The sequence below is a fragment of the Chenopodium album genome, chromosome 27, assembly GCF_948465745.1.
Source record: "Chenopodium album chromosome 27, dcCheAlbu1.1, whole genome shotgun sequence".
Lineage (NCBI taxonomy): Eukaryota > Viridiplantae > Streptophyta > Magnoliopsida > Caryophyllales > Amaranthaceae > Chenopodium > Chenopodium album.
In genome coordinates, this window is record NC_137860.1 from 19962276 (window position 1) to 19982318 (window position 20043).

A 20043-nucleotide genomic window follows, 5' to 3' on the forward strand; every position below is an offset into this window, starting at 1 on the left:
AAGACTATCCTTCTAATTTCCACCATTAAAATCACTCAAATCCTTCCATCAAATTAAAACCGTCAAAAATATGCATCAAGCAGAGGATATAAAGAATACAATTGAGAGTTAACAAAAGAACGATCTAACTTTTCATATACAATGTGAGAGCTAAACGAGCATTTCCAAGAGAAAGAATTACCAGTTGTAGGGATATCAGTAAATTGAGCAAATCTTTGTAATCTAAAACATCTAGCAGAAGTAGGGGCTTTCCACCTTATTTTAAATATAGGTCATTGAAATCACCTATAATACACCAAGGAAGCGGAGAAGCAATGTGACAAAAAAAAAAAAGGAAATGGAGAAGTAGAAATAAGATCAAAGAGGTCATTGAAATCACCTATAATACGCCTTATTTATCATTTCATTTAGTAAATATAGGTCATTGAAATCACCTATAATACACCAAGGAAGCGGAGAAGCATGTGTCAACAACAAAAAAAGGAAGCGGGGAAGCAGAATTAAGATCAAAGAGATTTGACCAAATTAAAGGTTTTTGAGTAGCTTGAGCCAGAGCATATCCTTACCCTATAAAAGCACCAACACTCAAAAAAATGGGTTTCCTTATGAACAGTGTACTGTCCAATTTGCCCCTATATTTGTACTACCATTTCCTTATCTACAGTGCTGTGACTGATTTGCCCTCGAAAAAATGCATGTGCAAGCACCTGCCAACTCACTGGCCACGTGTAGGGGTGGGTATACAGTATCATCAGTCTCATTCTTCTTCTCCTCTTCAGCCGTAGTTTTGGGCACATCAGCCGTCGTTTTGGGAGTAACTCATCAAAATCTCGATCGTTTGGATGAATCTGGTACTCCACTTTCGTTGATTTTTCTTGTTTAAATTTTGTTTTTAATTTTATTGGAGTGGTATATAAGATGTAGTCTATAAGATTTTTCAAAAAAAAAAGTAAAAAAAAAAAAAAGTAGTGATCTATAAGAAGCTGCTTCAGTAGTGCGATTCTTTTTCTTTTTTAATTTTGTTTTTTGATTAATTTTTACTCCGTATTTGTTTTAATTTTAAATTTTGTTGATGAATCTGTAACTCCTCTTTCTTCAATTCCCTTTTGTTTTAATTTTGTTTTTATTTCAATTGATTTGGTGTACGAGTAGTATGCAAAACCCCTTCTTCGATTTTGATTAGGGGTAGATTAGCGAAAATGTCCTCTTTAGTTTTCATTAGCTACACACGACTGAAAAACTTCACCTGGCATTTGAGAAAATGTCCTCTTTCTCAGATTTTATCGAGAAAGGATTGGCATTTGTCGCATAATTGGGAGGACTAAATTGTTTGTTCCTTTTTATGATGAGCCGCTTAGTTCTCTGTAGGTCTATTGTTTTGCATGCTGTGTAAGAGTGTTTCTCTTTTACAGCTTCTGCTCAAGTTTTGGGAAGTGGGATTAAGGTTTTAAAAAAGATTAATCTACTGTTTGGTTTGCTCAAGTGTTGGGAAGTACGGTTAAGGTTTTAATTTTAAAAAGATTAATCTGCTGTTTGGTTTCAAATCAAAACAAAATCAATTGGCTGTTATTTCTCAAATAAGTATGGCTCTAATTCTTCAATTGGAGCTGTTGGAAAAACATGTATGCTCATTTGTTATACCAGTAACAAATTTCCTACTGTAAGTTTTTCTCATTTTCTTACTTAAAGATTCTTACTTTCTTGCATTTTTTTTTGGTGCATTTGCTTGAATTTGAGCTGTTTTCTTGTCGTTTACGTCAATGGGTATTTAAATTTAATATTTTTTATTTGCATTTTGTGCTCAAATAAGCTGATTCTATGTTTTCATTTTCATTTCTCAAAAACCCATTTCAAAAACAAAATGCTTAATTGATAATTATTTAATTATAAAATGAATATTATTGGTTGGGATTTTGAGTTTGATATCACTTGGGAATTTGGGATATGTTACCTTAAAGGTTACTCTTTATGCTAATTAATGATACTTTTCCTTTTCTGGCAGGATTACATTCCTACTGTATTTGATAATTTTAGTGCTAATGTGGCTGTTGATGGAAGCATTGTCAACTTGGGACTTTGGAATACTGCTGGTATAACAAATTAATAACTCCCTATGTCCCTTTTTTGTTTGGTCTATTTGACTTTTTACGGTCTCTAAAACACGTCTTTTTTACCGTTGCCGTGTTTGAGAAGTGGTGTTATATGCTTGAAAATTTCAGGTCAGGAAGATTATAGCAGGTTAAGGCCATTGAGTTACAGGGGTGCAGACATATTTGTGTTGGCATTTTCTTTGATTAGCAGGGCAAGTTATGAAAATGTCCTTAAGAAGGTACTTATTGATTTTCTGATGAAATGTGGGTAAAATTTGTCTTTTAATAATGTTTAGTGTATGATTATATCATTAAATTAACATCAAGTTTAACAAAAGTTGGGACCTTTCTTTCTGACTCAAAACTGAGCCTACATCCCCTTTACTGTCTGTTACAAATTAGAAATTCGTTTATGTTTAAGGACTTAATAATCATGATTTAATAATACTTCTATGTCTTAAAATATCCCTTTATTATTGACTCCCTCCAAAAATTGATGAGACTGCATGATTATTGTTCTTGATACAAATTCATAACTTAATTTTGTGTACATTTATGGACCTAATAATCTTGATTGTATAATGCAGTATGTCTTATATTATCCCTTAATTATTGACATTTGACACCCTCCAAAAGTTGTTGAAATTGCATGATTATTGTCCTTAATACAAATTCATAGCTTAATTTTGTGTACATTGATGCTTATGAATGTGCACTGTTTCATAATCTTTCAGTGGATGCCGGAACTTCGTAGATTTGCCCCCAATGTTCCAATTGTACTTGTTGGAACAAAACTAGGTAAATATATGGCCTTATTCGAACCAATGCATTTGCAAGAACTATAATGATTTGCTTAACTATATGTGTTCTGTAATAGAAGATTGAAATTATAATTTATTTTGTGTTATCTCTCAGATCTTAGGGATGAAAGAGGGTATGCTGATCCTACTGGATCAAATATCATACTCCTGCTCAAGTATGTTATGTTCCCTTTCAAAATACTGTCTCCTTATTATATTACAATCTATAATATGCACACAAAAACTACGAGTTGAAGGCTAATGAACATGTAATTATACAGGGAGAAGAGTTAAGGAAGCAAATTGGTGCTGCAGCTTATATTGAGTGCAGCTCTAAGACTCAGCAGGTAAATTACACCGGCTCGTGGCCTCACAGCACAATACTTTGCAAAAGTATTATGAATATAATGAATTTTAACCAAATTTCTGATTTCTTGTTTAGAATGTCAAAGCTGTTTTTGATACTGCTATCAAAGTTGTCCTACAACCTCCTAAGAGGAAAAAAGCTCCTAGGAAGAAGAAGTACAAAAAGTCTGTTTGTTCATTCGTGTAAGTATTCTAAGAAAAGCCTTTGGTTCTTATATTTTAATAGTTGAATCACTTTCGGCAGTTGCAAGTATTGTAGCAGATAGGATGTATAAATTCGCTTAAGGTTCTTGTAGGAAAATTCTTTGTGTTTAGTGTGTGAGCATATGAGTTTGATTCTGATGTAGAAGCTTGTTATTCAGAAAGAACGAAAGATAGATATTGGTAATGAATTAAACTTTGTTCTCTTACTGTAAGAATATAAGATTAGCACCAAGAATGTTAAAAGAAGGAAATAAAAGTTTGAGTAAGGTCTATGACAAATTCAGCTAAGGGTTTTTATGAAAGAAGCCTTAATTTGAAATAAAACTTCTGAAGTGCTTGATTGAGAAATGCATTTGAAACGAGTGAAATCTTAGATGAAGTTGAGATGTTATGCAGATTTGGTTGGGATGGCAAATAACTAGTACAGGAGTTAGCAGAATTGGGTTTATGATAGCAATCAAGTATTGTGAAAGAACATTACTTTCAACTGCAAGTCAAAAAGTGCCATAAAGAAATTTGATATTTATGTTGCTTTTTGAAATGCAGGGGCATTATGTGTGGAGGTTGTCATAATTAAGACAGTACTGGTTGTTGTGTACAAAAAAAAGTGCCAGTACTAAGGCTTCAAGAACTCCAACAGTTTGGTTGGATGCTTCTGTTGGTGCTGGTCAAACTGTGAGCAATGCAGACACTTCAGCAGTTTCTGATGCTTATGCCAAAATGCTTACAATATTTGTTCTCTCCTTGTTGATGAGGTTATATTCCAGCTTGGCGAAATCAAACTGTCCTCAAATTCATTCTTTGGTCCTTTACCACCTCAGTTATTCAACTGTTCTAAAGTCCTTGTTCTTTCTCTGGAGGACAATCAGCTGAATGGTACCCTACCATCAGAAATTAGCAATCTTACTTCTCTTAATGTCCTTAGGATCACTAAAAACCGACTTTCTGGCTCGATCCCAGCCTGGATAGGCCAACTTAGAAAACTCTATGAGCTTCAACTATCAAATAACCATCTTAATGGTGAGATTCCAGTTGAGATTTCTCAGCTCCAGAATCTGCAAGTCATGCTGGACCTCAGTTTCAACAATCTCACTAGACAAATTCCACCACAAATCGGATCGCTTACTAAGCTCGAAGCTCTCACCTTATCTCACAATCAGTTCACTAGTGAGGCCCCCCCCCCCCCCCCCCCCCCCCCCCCCCCTAGATTGGAGGAATGAGCAGTTTGAGCATGCTCAACCTCTCATACAACCACCTTGGAGGGAAACTTGATAAGCAGTTCTCGCGTTGGCCAGCTGATGTTTTCAAGGGCAATAAGCTCCTCTGTGGGAGGCCTCTTCAACTCTGCAGTGTAGCCAATCAAGGCAGCCATAAGCATGCAACCTTAGCATTGGTACTCTCTTCATTTCTGACCGTTGTTGCAGCTATTGTCTTAATACTTGGAGTGGCCATCTGCATCAGACGGCGAAGATATATGATCAAAAGATCCAAAAAAACGGGAAGCAGCTCATACAGCAGTTCTTCCAATACAAATCGGCGATTACTCAATTCAATATCCCCTTGAAGACATTCAGAGTACAGATGGGATGACATTATAGAAGCAACAAAGAATCTGAGTGACACTTTCATAATTGGTTCAGGAGGTTCTGGTACAATCTACAAGGCCGACTTAGCATTTGGAGAGACAGTAGCAGTGAAGAAAATAGCCCGAAAAGATGATCTCATGTTAGACAAGAGCTTTGCCAGAGAGATAAAAACTCTTGGGAGAATAAGGCACAGGCATATGGTGAAGTTGATTGGGTACTGCACCAACAAAGGAGCAGCCTCGAATCTGCTGATATACGATTACATGGAGAACGGAAGTGTCTGAGACTGGCTCCATGGACAAGAAAGTATCAATAAGAAGGCTGGAACGAAGGGACTCGATTGGGAAACAAGATTAAGAATAGCTGTGGGGTTAGCTCAAGGAGTGGAGTACTTGCACCATGATTGTGTGCCGAAGATCATGCATAGAGACATTAAGACAAGTAATGTGCTGCTGGATTCTAACATGGAAGCTCATTTAGGAGATTTCGGACTAGCGAAGCAGATCCATTGCAATTATGATTCTATCAATGAAATAGAAATCAATGAAATAGAATCCAGTATTTGGTTTGCTGGATCTTATGGATACATTGCCCCAGGTAAATTCAAAAAACAATTTCTCATTAATTGATCTGCTTATTGTTACTTATACTTCAAATTATGATAATCTTTATTATAGCCTTTTATTTGTTGTATCATATTAATAAACCATAGTTGACTTTGTATATATCATTATGTTTCAGCAAACATTATACAAAGATATCTTAGATTATGATTATAATATCTAACATAAAATTTGGGTTTTTTAATTTGTTGTCTTAAATTTGCCAGAATATGCACTCATTGAAGGCCACAGAAAAGAGTGATGTGTATAGCATGGGAATTGTACTGATGGAACTTATTAGTGGAAAAATGCCAACAGATGGAAGTTTCGGTACAGATATAGATATAGACATGGTGAGATGGGTAGAGACACGTATCGAAATGGAAGGATAGATCGAGAGAAGCTTATCGACCCCAACTTGATGCCACTCCCTCCTAATGAAGAATGTGCTGCATTCAAGGTTCTTGAAATTGCACTCATGTGCACCAAGACTTACCCTGCTAAAGACCAACTACGCGACAAATCTGTGATCAACTCCTTCAAGTGTATCGAAACAGGACAGTTAGTTAGGCCAAGAGTGATCTGTGACCATTTCATACTGTGGATTAAGTGTCCTTGGTGCATTTCAAAACAAGGTTTACTTATTTTGAGTTAAGATTTGATTGTTTTTCCTGGAATTTTATGCTAACAGACTGATTATTGTAAGTGTATGATCTAATTACATAAAGATGATGACTTATTACTATTATTGTATTAACCTGAATGCAACTATAATGATGTAAATAAAATTTTCTATCAAACGATGTTGGCTTTGTTATAATCTTTCCATATTTAAATTAAATTAATCAAATGATGACTTATTAATTTATTTCCGAGAAAAACTTACTTATCAACTCATCATTCGTGTTTGTTCACCTTTGTTCAACAACTTTGATAATATATTTAATCTCATCAACTATAATAAATTCAAAGATCTTATTATCATGGCATCATCAAATCACAAGCTCAATCATGTACTTGCCATTTATCTTTTGAATATTCTAAATAAGTTAAATATATACGAAGTATGATTTGTTTATAATGGAGAATTGGAGATAACCATGAGATATCTTAAAACTTTGACAGTATCGTCATTTCAAATTACATAGTATAACATTTGACTTTCATCTTAATTCAATTAATTGCAATACTTTTTTACTCCTAATTAGTAAGGATTTAAGTAAGTAATTGACTTAATTGCCCCTGTATTTGTGCTTGGTATTCCTTATCTACAGTGTTCTGACTGATTTGCCCTCGAAAAAACCATGTGCATCATTGCTGCCAATTCACTGACCACGTGTAAGGGTGGGTGACAACGTGTATGAATGTATATGACAAGGTGGGTAATTAAAGTGTTCATCTTTGCTTTTCTTCTTGAGTAATCTTTCTTTTTCTTGGGTGATTTTGCTTCTTAAGTGATTTTTTAGGAAAATTAACTTAGGAAAACGCAATTAGTTTAGGAAAAAGGCTTATAAAAATGCGATAGAGAAAAAAGGGGTTCTTTTAGAAAAATAACTTTTGAAAACAGGGTTAATTGGCTTTAGAGAGATGAAAGACCAATTAAGAATGATCACAAAAAGTAAGGCAATTAGCTGAGAATAGAAAGAGGAAACCACTTTAAAAAAATCACTTAAGAAAATTACAGCAATTAGCTCAGAAACACACAATTATTAGCTTAGATAAGGAAAATGCTTAATTACTAATATGAGAGGGAGAGAAAGAGAGAGGGAAGGAACGCTTAAGAATTAGAGCAATTAGCTTAGGAAGAAGCCTACTGATGAAATGATGACCAGTTTAGCTAATTACATTTTCTTAAGCTAATTTCTTAAGAAACAATCACTTGAGAGAGAGAGAGAGAAAGATCATTGGGGAAGGACCACTTAAGAAATATCATTAAAAAAAAGGGACTACTTAACAAAGATCACTTAATAAATTATGAGAAATTAGCTTAGACTAAAGAGTTACTAATTAAATGCTAGAGAGAATAAGACCACTTAAGAAAAATCAATTAAGAAGAAAGATCACTCATTTGATCACTCATTTAAGAAAAGAAAAATTTACTTAAGACAATCAAGAGATCACTTAAGAAAAGGATAATTAGGAAAGTTAGCTTAAGAAGGAAAATTTAGGCAATTATCTTAGGGGGGGGGGGGGGGGAGAGAGAGAGAGAGAGAGAGAGAGCATTAACGAGAGAGACCATTGAGGAAAAACCATTTAAGAAATTGAAATCAGTGGAATAGCTTAGGAAGCGACCTACTAAATTGCTAGAAAGAAAGAGAGACCACTTAAGAAAGAAAACTCACTCAAGGAAAAGAAAGATCACTCAAGAAAAAAGATCACTAAAGAAAGAAAGATAACCTAAGAAACTAGGGTAATTATAAACAAATAGTTTAGGATAAAACTTAGAACAATTATCTTAGGAGAAGGAGAGAAAGAAACCACGAGTGAGAGAAACAACTTAAGAATGGTTCATAACCTATTAGGATGATTAGCTTATGAAAACACATTAGTTTAGGAAAAAGACTTACTATAATGCGAGAGAAAAAAGAGAGTACATAAAATACCACTTAAGAAAACCAAGGCAACTGTCTTAAGAGATAAAAAGAGAAAACAACCACTTAAGAAATATCATTTTTGAAAGTAAGGTCAATTGCCTTTGGAAAGGTGAGAGACCAATTAATAAAGATCATACACAAAAATCGAGGCAATTAGCTTATAAAAGAGAGAGAGAGAGAGAGAGAGAGAGAGAGAGAGAGAGGATCCTCTTAGAAAGATCACTTAAGGAAATTGAGGCAATTAGCTTAGGAAACACAATCAGCTTAAATGAGAGAGAGAGAGAGAGAGAGAGAGAGAGAGAGAGAGAGAGAGAGAGACTACTAAGGAAAAACCACTTAAAAATTAAAATCAACGCAATTAGCTTAGGAAGCGACCTACTAGAGAGAAAGAGAGAAAGAGAAATTGGGCACTTATAAGAAAGGATCATTTGAGAAAATTAAGGCAATTAGCTTAAGAAAAAACAATTAGCTTAGAAAAAAGGTTACTAAAATTAGTGAAAGAGATAGAAAGAGAAAAAGAGAGAGAGAGAGAGAGTGGTCTCTCTAAGGAAAAACCACTTAAGAAATTAAAATCAGGGCAACTAGCTTAGGAAGTGACCAGCTAGAGAGAGAGAGAGAGAGAGACCATTTAAGAAAATCATTTGAGAGAGACCACTTTAGAAATCTCACTTAACAAAAAGAGAGAAACCACTTGAAAGATTACTTATGAAAATCAGAATAATTAGCTTAGAAAAAAATTGTTACTAAAATGCTAAAAAAAAAAGAAAGTCACTTAAGAAATATCAATCACGAAGAAAAATAACTCAAGAAGAAAGATCACTAAAGGAAAAAAAGATAGCTTAAAACTCAGGGCAATTATTTAAGTGAGAATCTTAGGTCAATTAGTTTAGGAGAGTAAAGAAAGAAACCATTAGTGAGAGAGACCACTTAAGAAAGAAAAATCACTCAAGAAAAAGAAAGATCACTCAAGAAAAAAGGTCACTAAATAAAGAAAGATAACTTAAGAAACTAGGGCAATTATAAACAATTAGTTTAGGAGAAAAATTTAGGGCAATTAGCCTAGGAAAGGGAGAGAAGAAACAATGAGTTAGAGAGACAGCTTAAGAGAGGTAAAATCATGATACCCGTTCTTTTAACTTAAATGTTGGGAAGGGGTTAGTTATCTTTCTTACATACAATTCGCTAAAATCATGATACCCCAAAAATAAAAATAAAAATAAACAAATATTTTTTTTTTTTTTTTTTTTTTGTAACAATGATTACTTCGTTACATTACAATTGACAACCACACTCTTTGCAATTCATCTCAAAATTTACCTATCAAATTTGTAAAAGCCCAAACATTGGCCCATACCACAATTACAAATAAAAATATACAATGTTGCTATAATTTTTTCTTAATAAGACAAACAATTATAAATCAAATAATAACCCAATTAAACCAAAGTCCATTCAACCCGATCACCTTTTATTATCAAAGAATAACACTAAAACCTTTAATAAACATATGTTGCTTATAGCACCATAAATATTTCACTTTACATAAAGCGCCATTATTATTACTTATTTAAAACGGCCGTCCAAATTTTTAATCTAAACTCAAAACAAATACGAAAAACTAACACGTAAAGGTCCCGCATTGCCTCAGATCATTCTATGCAAGAATAACATGCTACGCTTCACACTAGCATTGCGCGCTACGCGCGCGCGGGTCACCCTAGTATTGAAAAAAGTATAAAAACAAAATCATGTTCTAAATCATGATTAAGTAATGAGGCAATTCTATGATGTAACTTAAAAATTTATGGAAACGATGACTATTTGCAGGAGAAATCATAGTCTCGATTGCAATAAATATATATATTAGGATTACTTCTCTTTCGTAGAAAAATAATCTCACAATGGCCTGAGATCGCTTTGCACCCCTTACATTCCAACTAATAATCTTCGTAATAAATAAAAAAAGGAAAGAAGATAGCTCATGTTAAAAAATGTACAATAGAAAGAATCAAGAACAACTAGTACAAGTACTAACAAAAGCCAAGTGTTAAATAGACCAAGGTCATAAGTTCCAACGGGAACATACACCAACATATTAAAAGTGCAATACGGAGAGGTGCAGCTAGTCATGAAAACCAAGAGAGTAAACCATTGAGCAAGCTTAGACTTTGAAAACGGAGAGATGTAACTCCTGCAAAACATAAAAAAGGGGAAGGTAAACTTAAAATGAGTAGAATAACAAAAATAAAGAGGTAAAAGAAAGTCTATTATAAGAGACTTATCAATAGGATTAAACATAAGAGTAAGTGGAGCATAAAATATTAATCTACAGAGATACAGGACTGCATAAAAAAGCAAAGTCAAAAAATTAGCAGTATAATATGCAACAGCATAAGAATGATGAGTACTAATCCAGAGAAAGAAGTTATAGTTATCAAATTAAAAACAAAGGAAACCCACAAAAAATAAATACGATAAAGACAATAAAATTAGTAGGAATAGTCGATGAGAACGAAATAGAGGAGGTAAGAAGCCATGAAAAATCCAAAAATACCAATACAAAAAGATAGTAAAGAGGCATGTAGTACTTAAAAATGTACAACAAGACATTAAAACCTCATCCAAAAAAGCGTCAGTAAACCATAACTCCCATAAGGAAGGCAATTGTATGTATAGTAGAGAGGACATATTCAGCTCACAATTATGCAATTTCAACTTTGCAATTGTTCAGAATTCAGAATAAAAGAGACATTCAGAATAAAAGGGAGGGAATTGTCGAGAAAATACACTAAGAGAAGGGTAAACTCCTGGAAAACATACAAACACATAGGGGTGTCAATCGGGTTTGCGGTTCGGTTTTAGGTTCGGTTGATCGGTTTGTACGGGTAATGTGTTGTTGAGAAGTAAACATGTGTGTGCTTAAAAACAAAAAAATAGCAGGCAGATTAGGAAAAACTGTAGCAAACAACATTAATGAACAAAGACAGATAAAGGAGCAAAACCATACTCATAAGCCTCTATTTCTATGATTATATGAACCTATGCAAGCAAATGTTGCAAGTAGTATCTATAATACTGCATTACATTAGCATTATGCAAGAGTATTTTTGTAAAATTCTTTATATAACCTCAATGCGTGATCTCCACCCTCTCTAACCCCTCCCCACGGAAAGCATGATTAAGCTGATGATAAAGCCTTGATTTGATGCCACCAAAGAACTTCTTGTGATGCAAAGTTATGAAAAGATGCTAAGCGTTCCATTAAAGTTAGGATTAAATGAAGGAAACAAAGCACAGAAGACGCTTCAAAGGAGAATTTGTAGTATGCTTTAATTAGAGAAAGAGAGTAATCAAGAAAGAAGAAGAGAGAGAAATAAGCTCATAAGGGCTCTTTGCACGTGTAGTTGGCACACTTGATTAAAGGGTAAGAACAGTCCAACATCAACCATCTTTGTTGCTACAGAATCGATGATGAATCTCTAATATGTGTAGCTTTGTTTCTCTTAAGAGACTAAGGAAGAATCTTATTTCACGTATATACATCATTAAACATGGGAAGTGATTATTTTTATCAAGTTCAAACATAGAGAATATATGGACAAGCTAACTTTCCAAGCTCAATATACCATCCGTAATCTGTTACAAAAAGGGAAAAGGGAAAGAGAGTGTGGCAGTAATATTGTTACCTTCAATGAGGCTCCTCCCACAAAAAAGTCGTATATAACTTGTTATTTTGTGCTCGTCTCCCCTAGAGTGTGTATGAATAGATGTCAGCAAATTCAGCAATATTTCACATACTATTTAAACAACACATTCAATGTCAATCGCATCATCAATTCGCTACTACTTGAATTCGATTTTCACTGAATGCAAATCATATCTTATACCTAACATTGCTTAATGATCTTAGAAGTTCAGTTTTACATTATCTTACATAAAAGTAAACGCAAATAATTAATTAATCCTTATAAAATCATCTTTTCTTCTAAACATCAAAGTAAAATGTCGATTGGCTGATGTATGGTGCCAATAAGACACAATAAAGTCGGATAATATGATAAAAGGGAAATAATTTACGAAATTAAGGATGACATCTTGTAGATTATGTTGAATATCATTAAAGGTTATTGTATAAAAACTAAAGAGATACCAAGTTAAGAGGCTAAGAATTATAGTTACTAAGTATACATGCATTTGAAGAAAGGAAATACTTTGTATAAATATAGGTAGGAAATAAATTGAAAGCTATTTCACCTTTGTGTTTCCAAGTTTTCTTTTTCTTTTTCTTTTGAGACAAACCGTCCGGAAAAACCCTGCGCATATAGAAGATACAAAGTTACAATTTATAAGATTTAAAAGAGATACAATACAAAAAAGGGCAAAAAAAAAATGAAAAGTACCTTTTAAGAAAATAGTTGAGTGTTTTGGCATGAATTCCAAAACATTGATCATATGCTACAACATAGTACATGCCAATAATTTCCCCATGACAGTTAAATAATGGCATACCACTTGCTCCACCCATGCCATCACCATGAACATTGTTTACTTGAACAAACAACACCGACGGAGATAGGGTCTGTAAGTGCTCTAAGTTGTCGACATGACATATATATTTTGCACTAGGGTCAGAACTCTGTTCAGCTCTTTCGTTTAACATATCCTTTGTCAACAAATCTTCTCTTATAGATTCACAGAACTCTCTATTTGTCCGACAAGAAAATGAAACATGTCCAATTGGATAAGAAAAACCAAAGAAAAATGGATGACCAATAGGATAAACCTCTTCTCCAAGAGATACATTTTCACCAATCTTTGCATAAGAAATTTGAGTATCTGATTCAGAAACGGAAAGGATGGCAAGACCTAATGATTCATCAATCGACATCACATAAGCATCATATGTTAGCTCCTCCTTTGTGATCACTTTTATTTTAGCACTCTCATTTTTTCCACAAAGTATATGTGATAAGGTCAATATGTGTCCTTCCTTAGAAATAAATACACCAGCTCCTTCCCAATCAAACATGAGGATTTCCGAGTCGTACACTTCTACCTTAACAACTACATGAGCCATTTTCTTGTAAAATCGTGTTCTTTGCTTTTCGGACAACTTCCCACCAACTATATCTTCTGAATATCGTAATGGTCCATCCTTTTCCTAAAATTATACAATAAAGAAACATATTAGTGTAATAAAATAGTATTACAATACATAACAGACATGTTTCAATGACATTTTAATAACATGTTGAAATATAAATAAATCAAACCATAAAAAGTAATGTAATAAACCTCTCAATTTTATTAATTGTTACACTATATAATAGCTGACTGTATAAACTATCATGATCAATCCATGTGAGTGCTAAGGCACCACTAATTGATTGCATGTTTATCACTAATCTATTCTCTCCTCCTAATAAAGTTTCGAGTATAATGGGGATAAGTAGAGGAAGAATTTTGTAAAGACTGTTTCTCTAAATTTTTTAAAGTGAAATAAAATTGGGGGAAAGGACATAGGCTAAAGTTTGGCGCGGATTTCTTGTGAAAGCTGAAGTGAAATCAGAAGTGAAGACTTGTATCAATATAAACATTTTCCAATAGCTGCTTGTTTGTCCAAAGAGTTAAAGGAGTGTAAAATTTTCTCTTATTTAGACAGCTGTAAATTTTGGGTAAACATAGATAGGACAGTAGCCATACTCAAAAGAAGTATTTGAATTTGATGTAGGTTTATGATTATGTGATGGAAAACGGATCTCTTTGAATTGTAAGGGGTAGAATAACTTGAATTTGCATTTTTATGCAACTTTGTACTTAATGTGAAGTAGAAAAAATATCTTTAGCTATATACTCAATGAGTAAAATATATGATTACTTTGGATGGTTAGATTGTAATTTGGAAATTTTGAGGGGTAGAGGAAAATTCAAAGAGGAGGGATAGAAGAAAAGGAAGATTTAAATTGATGATTAGATCTGTGTGGTGACAGGGATGAAACTGTAAAGCACTTATTTTTTGAGTGTCATTACAGTAAAGAATGTTGTGACTTAGTGGATCAGATTACAGGTAGTAAGTGTAGTCCTAGATCCCTGGAAGAATGCAATTTGAAGCTGCAAAGGCATTACAGGCAGGTTCAGAAGACAGGTAGTGCAGAGCTGCTATGCAGGGATTCTGTATGTAGTTTGGCAGCAAAGAACTAAGGCTGTCCAGGAGTCCTAAGTTAGTGGTTCAGAAGCTGGTGTGGGAGGTGTATCAGAGAATTAGCCAAATTATGCCAAAGAAAAAGAGCAGGAAGAATAGGGAATGGCTGAAGTGTTTGAATGTATAGCTTGGTAGCTTTTCTTTGTATAGCTGTTTTTGTTTGTGTTGTTGGTTCGGGTTTTTGTGTAGCTAGGGTGGTGCAATGAACCTACAGCCACCACCAGCCAGCAGGGGCCAAAAGCAGCAGCAACAGGAAAAAGTAGCAGCAGCAGGGGAAAGTAGCAGCAGTAGCAGGGGAAAGGGGAAGGCTCACAACACTTCGCCACCAAGGGCAGCAGTCACGGTTCACTAAGGAGCAGTCAGTGTTTGGCTTATTAGCTTCCACTAAAGTAACTTAGCAAGAAGACAAGGGAGTAGTTGTGTAACAATTAAGGCAGTAGGCCACGTATTTAGTACAAGCAAGTAGGATAAGTAGAGCTAGCCTAAGTTAGACAGGGTATGCAGAAACTTATTGTAGGGAATTCTTGGAGAGTAATGGCCTAAAGCCATTTACGTTGTACGCAAGCTTTGTGCTTTATCTATCAATCAACCTTCCGACCACTTTTCTTATTCGAACCACGCTAGTCCATTGCAGGTGGCTAATTTTTGTAGCCTTGGTGTTGTATTCTGTTTTTGTTTCATTAATAATATTTTTTTACCATTTTCAAAAAAAAAAAAAAAAGATGCTCCAAAAACAAAAGAGGATAAAAATAAGATGGATTTTGACTTATCTATCTGTAAGCCTGCTAACTTCATTATTTTTTATGGCAGAAGCTTATCTATTATGTTGCTTGTTATTTGGATTATATACTTCAGTGAGATCTTGTAAGAGAATGATAATTCTTGGTTATTTCTTGATCATGTCATTCTTGTTTAGCAAAACTTTATAATTCTAGTTTAATCTTTATGTTCCTTGAATATAAATTCAGGATGGAAATTAATGTATGGTTGTAGACTTGATAGGAAAAAATGTGTTTATTGGAGAATGTATGTTAATGAATATTAGTTTTGGATGTATTGGCTGGACCGCTGGACTTATGTTCTGATATTTGTAAATGGTTTTGCTTCCTAACTTATGTAATTTGGTTCCTAGGTTGAATCTGAAGCTGAGTTAAGGGGTGGACTTGTGTTTGTGTAATGAACTGACTTAGGGGAGGGTATTATGGGTAGTTTAGTATGTTAGTAGTTAAGTCTAGTATTATTAGGTTTGTAGTTGTTAGCCTTAGTATAAATAGGTAAAGGAGAGAAGGAAGTAGTAGGCAGAATTTTGGAGTAGTTTCTTAGGAGAGTTGTGACCTAAACTCACTATTGGAGCTCTGTAGGCTAAACCTACTACTATCGTTGTAAAACCATTAATTTGTTTAACCAAATTTCTGAGTTATATCCATCGTTGTACTGTTATTACACCGATTAATTTCAGTTTATTACAGTTTGAGGATGACCTTACACCATCAGGTGAAAGAGAGGATAGGAAGCTACAAGGGAATAGAGTATTTTGTGCAGAGTAAGGTAGAAATAAGAGGAGGAGCTACACATGGAAGTGTGAATGTGCTGGGATGCCAGATCTAAGACCCAGAGTAAATGGAAAAGGGGTTTACAATTCTTTGGACCTAAAGAGCAGGAAGACGATGAAATGTGGGTGTCCAGTGCATATGTATGTAGTTTGTAAACCGGGTGCATGGGAGGTTAGGAAGGCAGTTATAGAACACTTAATTCTGTGCCATGAAAGTCACGATATATCTCAATGTTTTTGTAAGATGAAATTACTACTGTAATGAGGAGAAAGTTGTTTACTTTTTTCAAAAAGAGAGAGAGAGAGAGAGAGAGAGAAAGTTGTTTAATGATTATAGCACTGGTACGAAGGTGACACAAATTCATCGTAGTTTGGCGAAAGAGAGGGATGGAGTACAACACATGGCCATTGCCGAGAGGGACTTAAGGAATGTCCTTGCCAAGGAGAAGTTCGAGCTGAATGGTGGGGATGCTAATGTGATGCTACCATGCTAGCTTATTCTGATAAAATGAGTGCTGAAGAGCTTTTTCCACGATAACAGATTAGATTATGAAAACAAGTTGACTGATGTCATGTGGGTTGATGCACAGAGTAGGGTAGCTTATGAAGAGTTTGGGGATGTTGTGTATTTTAACTCGACTTACGTGACTAGTGAATATGAGCTTCCTTATGCTAATTTTGTAAGGAAAAAATTCACCACGGGCAGATCATACTTTGAGCTAGAAACTCACGGATACTTTTGTGTGGTGTTTAACAACTAGTAATTATGCATGGGTTGGGTGGCAATGAGGAAGGCTTTGACAGTTTCAATGCCTTATGCAACCATCAGTGGTGTTTGTAGCATATTCTTACGAAGTTTTGTTTGAAAATGGGCAAGTATGCAAAATGCCAGGAATTTAAATAAGCGCTACACAATGTTTTCTATGACAATTTGACAAAAGAGGAGTTTGAGCTCATGAGGTGAATTGGACTATAGTAATCGAGTCAAGTGCTCTTGGAGACGATGAATGGCTTACAAGTTATATTTCAATTTTTTTGATTAAATTTGGAGTGAATAGTAAATAATATTTATTTTGGATTTAGATTGGATTATGGATTGAGTATTTACATTACAATATTTGTAACCTGGTTATGAAATTTGATTGAATATGGATTGAATACTTAAAGACTTTTTCATGTCTTGCATTGGAGTCAAATGTCTCCACCACAACCTTTCTCCCACCAATCATCAAGTTTAACTATGCCACCTTCATCTCAAGGTAATTTTTCTGTAAGAATATTTAAATACTATTATAAATGATTGATAAAGTTGGTTTATGTTTCCATTTTGCTATGAATTTTTATTAGTATGAATGAATTAGTTTATATAATTAAAAATTAGAAGATTAGTATGTTTAGACATTTAAAATTTGAAAGCTAATTTTCATGTAGCGTTTATAAGTTATCTTGAATAATTATGATTTATGAAAGGTGGCGGTGATGATGATTCACATCCCGAATTTAAGATCGAGGACAAACTTCTTGGGTGCTGCAACATTATGAACGAATTGAAATCCCAAAGCTGACTAGGCAACCCGGTGAACAAAAGAGGTTCCAGTGTACTTGCCTAATTTGCAAGCAACAAGGTGTAAAACCAAACAAGTCATATATGGAAAATGGGAGATGAACCAGAACCTTAAAGCAACATTTGGTAAACAAACACGAGTTGTTTTTAAGTGGTCCTCGGTCAGGAAGTGGGTTGCCAGTCCAAACACAATGGTATATCCGTATATGAGTCATATGCTAGGTGGAGGTACACCTTTCATTTACAATAAAGAAATGGTGAACGTTATAATAAAGTAGCACTTAACACAGAACCCAGCTCGACCCACTTAAACCATGAATCCAGCTTGACCCACCCCGCGACTCCCCTAACCCATGAACCCAACTTGACCCACCTAACCCACGAACCCACCTTGACCCAACGCGACCCACCTAACCCACAAACCCAGCCCTAGCATGTTCATTTTCTTTGACCCACCCTACCCCAACCCGGGCCGGTCCTATGTCAACCTACCCCAACCCATGACCCACCTAATCCCCGCACGGTGGCCACCTCTACCATCATGTTTTGTTTCAGGATGATGTTTTTTTTGGACAAAAGGATGAATTGGATTGTTTTTGAGATGACCTTACGCCATCAGGTTTTGTTCAACACTAATTGTATCCAAACAAGTCTTATACTCACCAAGAATATGGAGTATAAGTGTATAACTACTACATGCGCACAAAAAACCCAACTTGCAAAAGGAATTAGATTACGAAATCAAACAATAGTTGCACAGATTCAATTAATTAAAAGAAAAAACAACCCAAAATGACTACCAACTTCATAATACTCTTTCAAATAATCAAACCGACCAAATAGTTAATTGATCTAAAGACAAACCTTTGATACAACACCGTGAGAACCCTTCGCTGCCCTTTTGCGTCCGCTTTCCATCTCCTCTTCCACCAATTGACCCGACCACCTTTGTTTCGCAAATTCCTTAATACGTAACTTCAATTTGAAAATCCTCTAATTTGAAGTTTTAGCTTTACTTGACACTACTCAGAAGAACGACGAATTTGCAAACTAGTGCTTCGAATTCGCAATCCACCTTCGAGATTTCGGTTTTTGGCTCAGTTTTCCAGACTTCCGGTGACGAGGATTTCCATTTTTTTTTTTTTTTTTGAGGAAGTAATTTTTTATTACAGCCAACCCATTCCAGACTTTCCAGTAACTTTTGATAAAACTACTGTCCTAATTATTGTGTTATGACATTAGTACCCCAGGTAGTGTTAGAAGTTTATTGGTTTGTAGTTTTGTACTTACTAAGTTTTTTGAATTGGTGTAACTGTATAAGGCTATACCCTTCTATTCGAGACTCGAACTCTAACATGACCTGACCTGATTATAACCCGTAAATTATTAATTTGAGCTAAGTTCGACTCGAACCTAAGAATGACCCCTAACACTGTTTAACATGTTAAAACCCGAATTAAACCCGATCTATTATTCACCCGACTTGAATGTAATAACCCAGTTTGTTATTTACCCGACCTAAACCCGACCCAAACTCGATAAGGTATATGACCCGACGTGACTTGACTCAAGCATGACCCGACCTAAACCCGACGTGACCTGACTCAAGCATGACCCGACTCAAACCTTTAGCTAAAATGGTAGAACTTTTTACCTGTTTTGGGTAACTTTTAACTTGATGCAAGTATGATGTTAAAATATTTTAGTTTTGTGTCTGTGCGATGCCTTGAATTGTTCATAAAATTTTTAAAATAAACTTTTTAATTTGAATGTCAAATTTTATATGTATTGTTCTAAAGGCACATAATTCATTTTGGTGTCATCAAATACTTTGACATGATATCATTTATTTATATAAGAGCAATAAGTATTATGGAAATACACTCCGTATTTGAGAAACATGCTTTTTGTAGTCTTATAGTAAAATGATATTCATGTCATTATATTGCTACTCAAGAATAAGGGTCTGTTCTCATTGACTGAACTGAGCTGAACTGAACTGAATTGAACTGAACTTATTTACGGATTAGTGATCGATTATTATTATTATTATTATTATTATTATTATTATTATTATTATTATTATTATTATTATTATTATTATTATTATTATTATTATTATTATTATTGTCGTCGTCGTTGTAATAAGAGTTTAAAAGAATGAAATTTGGCTTTATATCATTAGCAATATAATTAGACATAAACTGAACTGAACTGAACTGAAAATAAACGTATGAGAACAGGCCCAAAGACCACTAAATACTATATTTGTAAATAGAATAATACATCACATAGTATTTTTAAGTTGTTAGTAAATTTGGGATCTAAAAACTACAAAGTTTAGTTGTTCTTTGCTTAATATAGCTATATATTGGTCTAGCTGTGGTCATACAATGCTTTTATGGGTAGCTTTATTGTTTTTTTTAATATATTTTAGGGATAACCAGGCTACTTTGGGGACTATACGGATATATCCATTTTGC

General features: G+C 34.4%; 1 protein-coding gene and 1 pseudogene across 3 annotated transcripts; one reads left to right on the forward strand and one right to left on the reverse strand.

Annotated features, from left to right (window-relative positions):
• The first annotated feature begins 691 nt into the window (after positions 1-691).
• LOC145619744 (rac-like GTP-binding protein ARAC7) lies at positions 692-4562 on the forward strand (annotated as a pseudogene). The gene is made up of 10 exons (XR_014108173.1): positions 692-851; positions 1413-1444; positions 1553-1660; positions 2003-2090; positions 2220-2329; positions 2825-2888; positions 3006-3066; positions 3172-3237; positions 3333-3439; positions 4007-4562. The product of XR_014108173.1 is annotated as a rac-like GTP-binding protein ARAC7 (transcript).
• A 5592-nt stretch (positions 4563-10154) lies between these two features.
• On the reverse strand, positions 10155-18738 carry LOC145621287 (uncharacterized). 2 transcript variants are annotated; one of them, XM_081676031.1, is made up of 5 exons: positions 18425-18738; positions 12643-13403; positions 12497-12555; positions 11929-11990; positions 10155-10433 (listed from the first exon to the last, which is right to left on the reverse strand). In XM_081676031.1, exons 1-4 carry the CDS (start codon positions 18476-18478, stop codon positions 11971-11973), a joined length of 894 nt encoding a protein of 297 aa, XP_081532157.1. In that variant the 5' UTR covers positions 18479-18738; the 3' UTR covers positions 10155-10433; positions 11929-11970. The 2 variants fall into 2 exon arrangements, with proteins under 2 accessions (XP_081532157.1, XP_081532156.1); XM_081676030.1 differs by lacking the exons at positions 10155-10433; positions 11929-11990 and having other exon boundaries at positions 12297-12555.
• Between the last annotated feature and the right edge of the window lie 1305 nt (positions 18739-20043).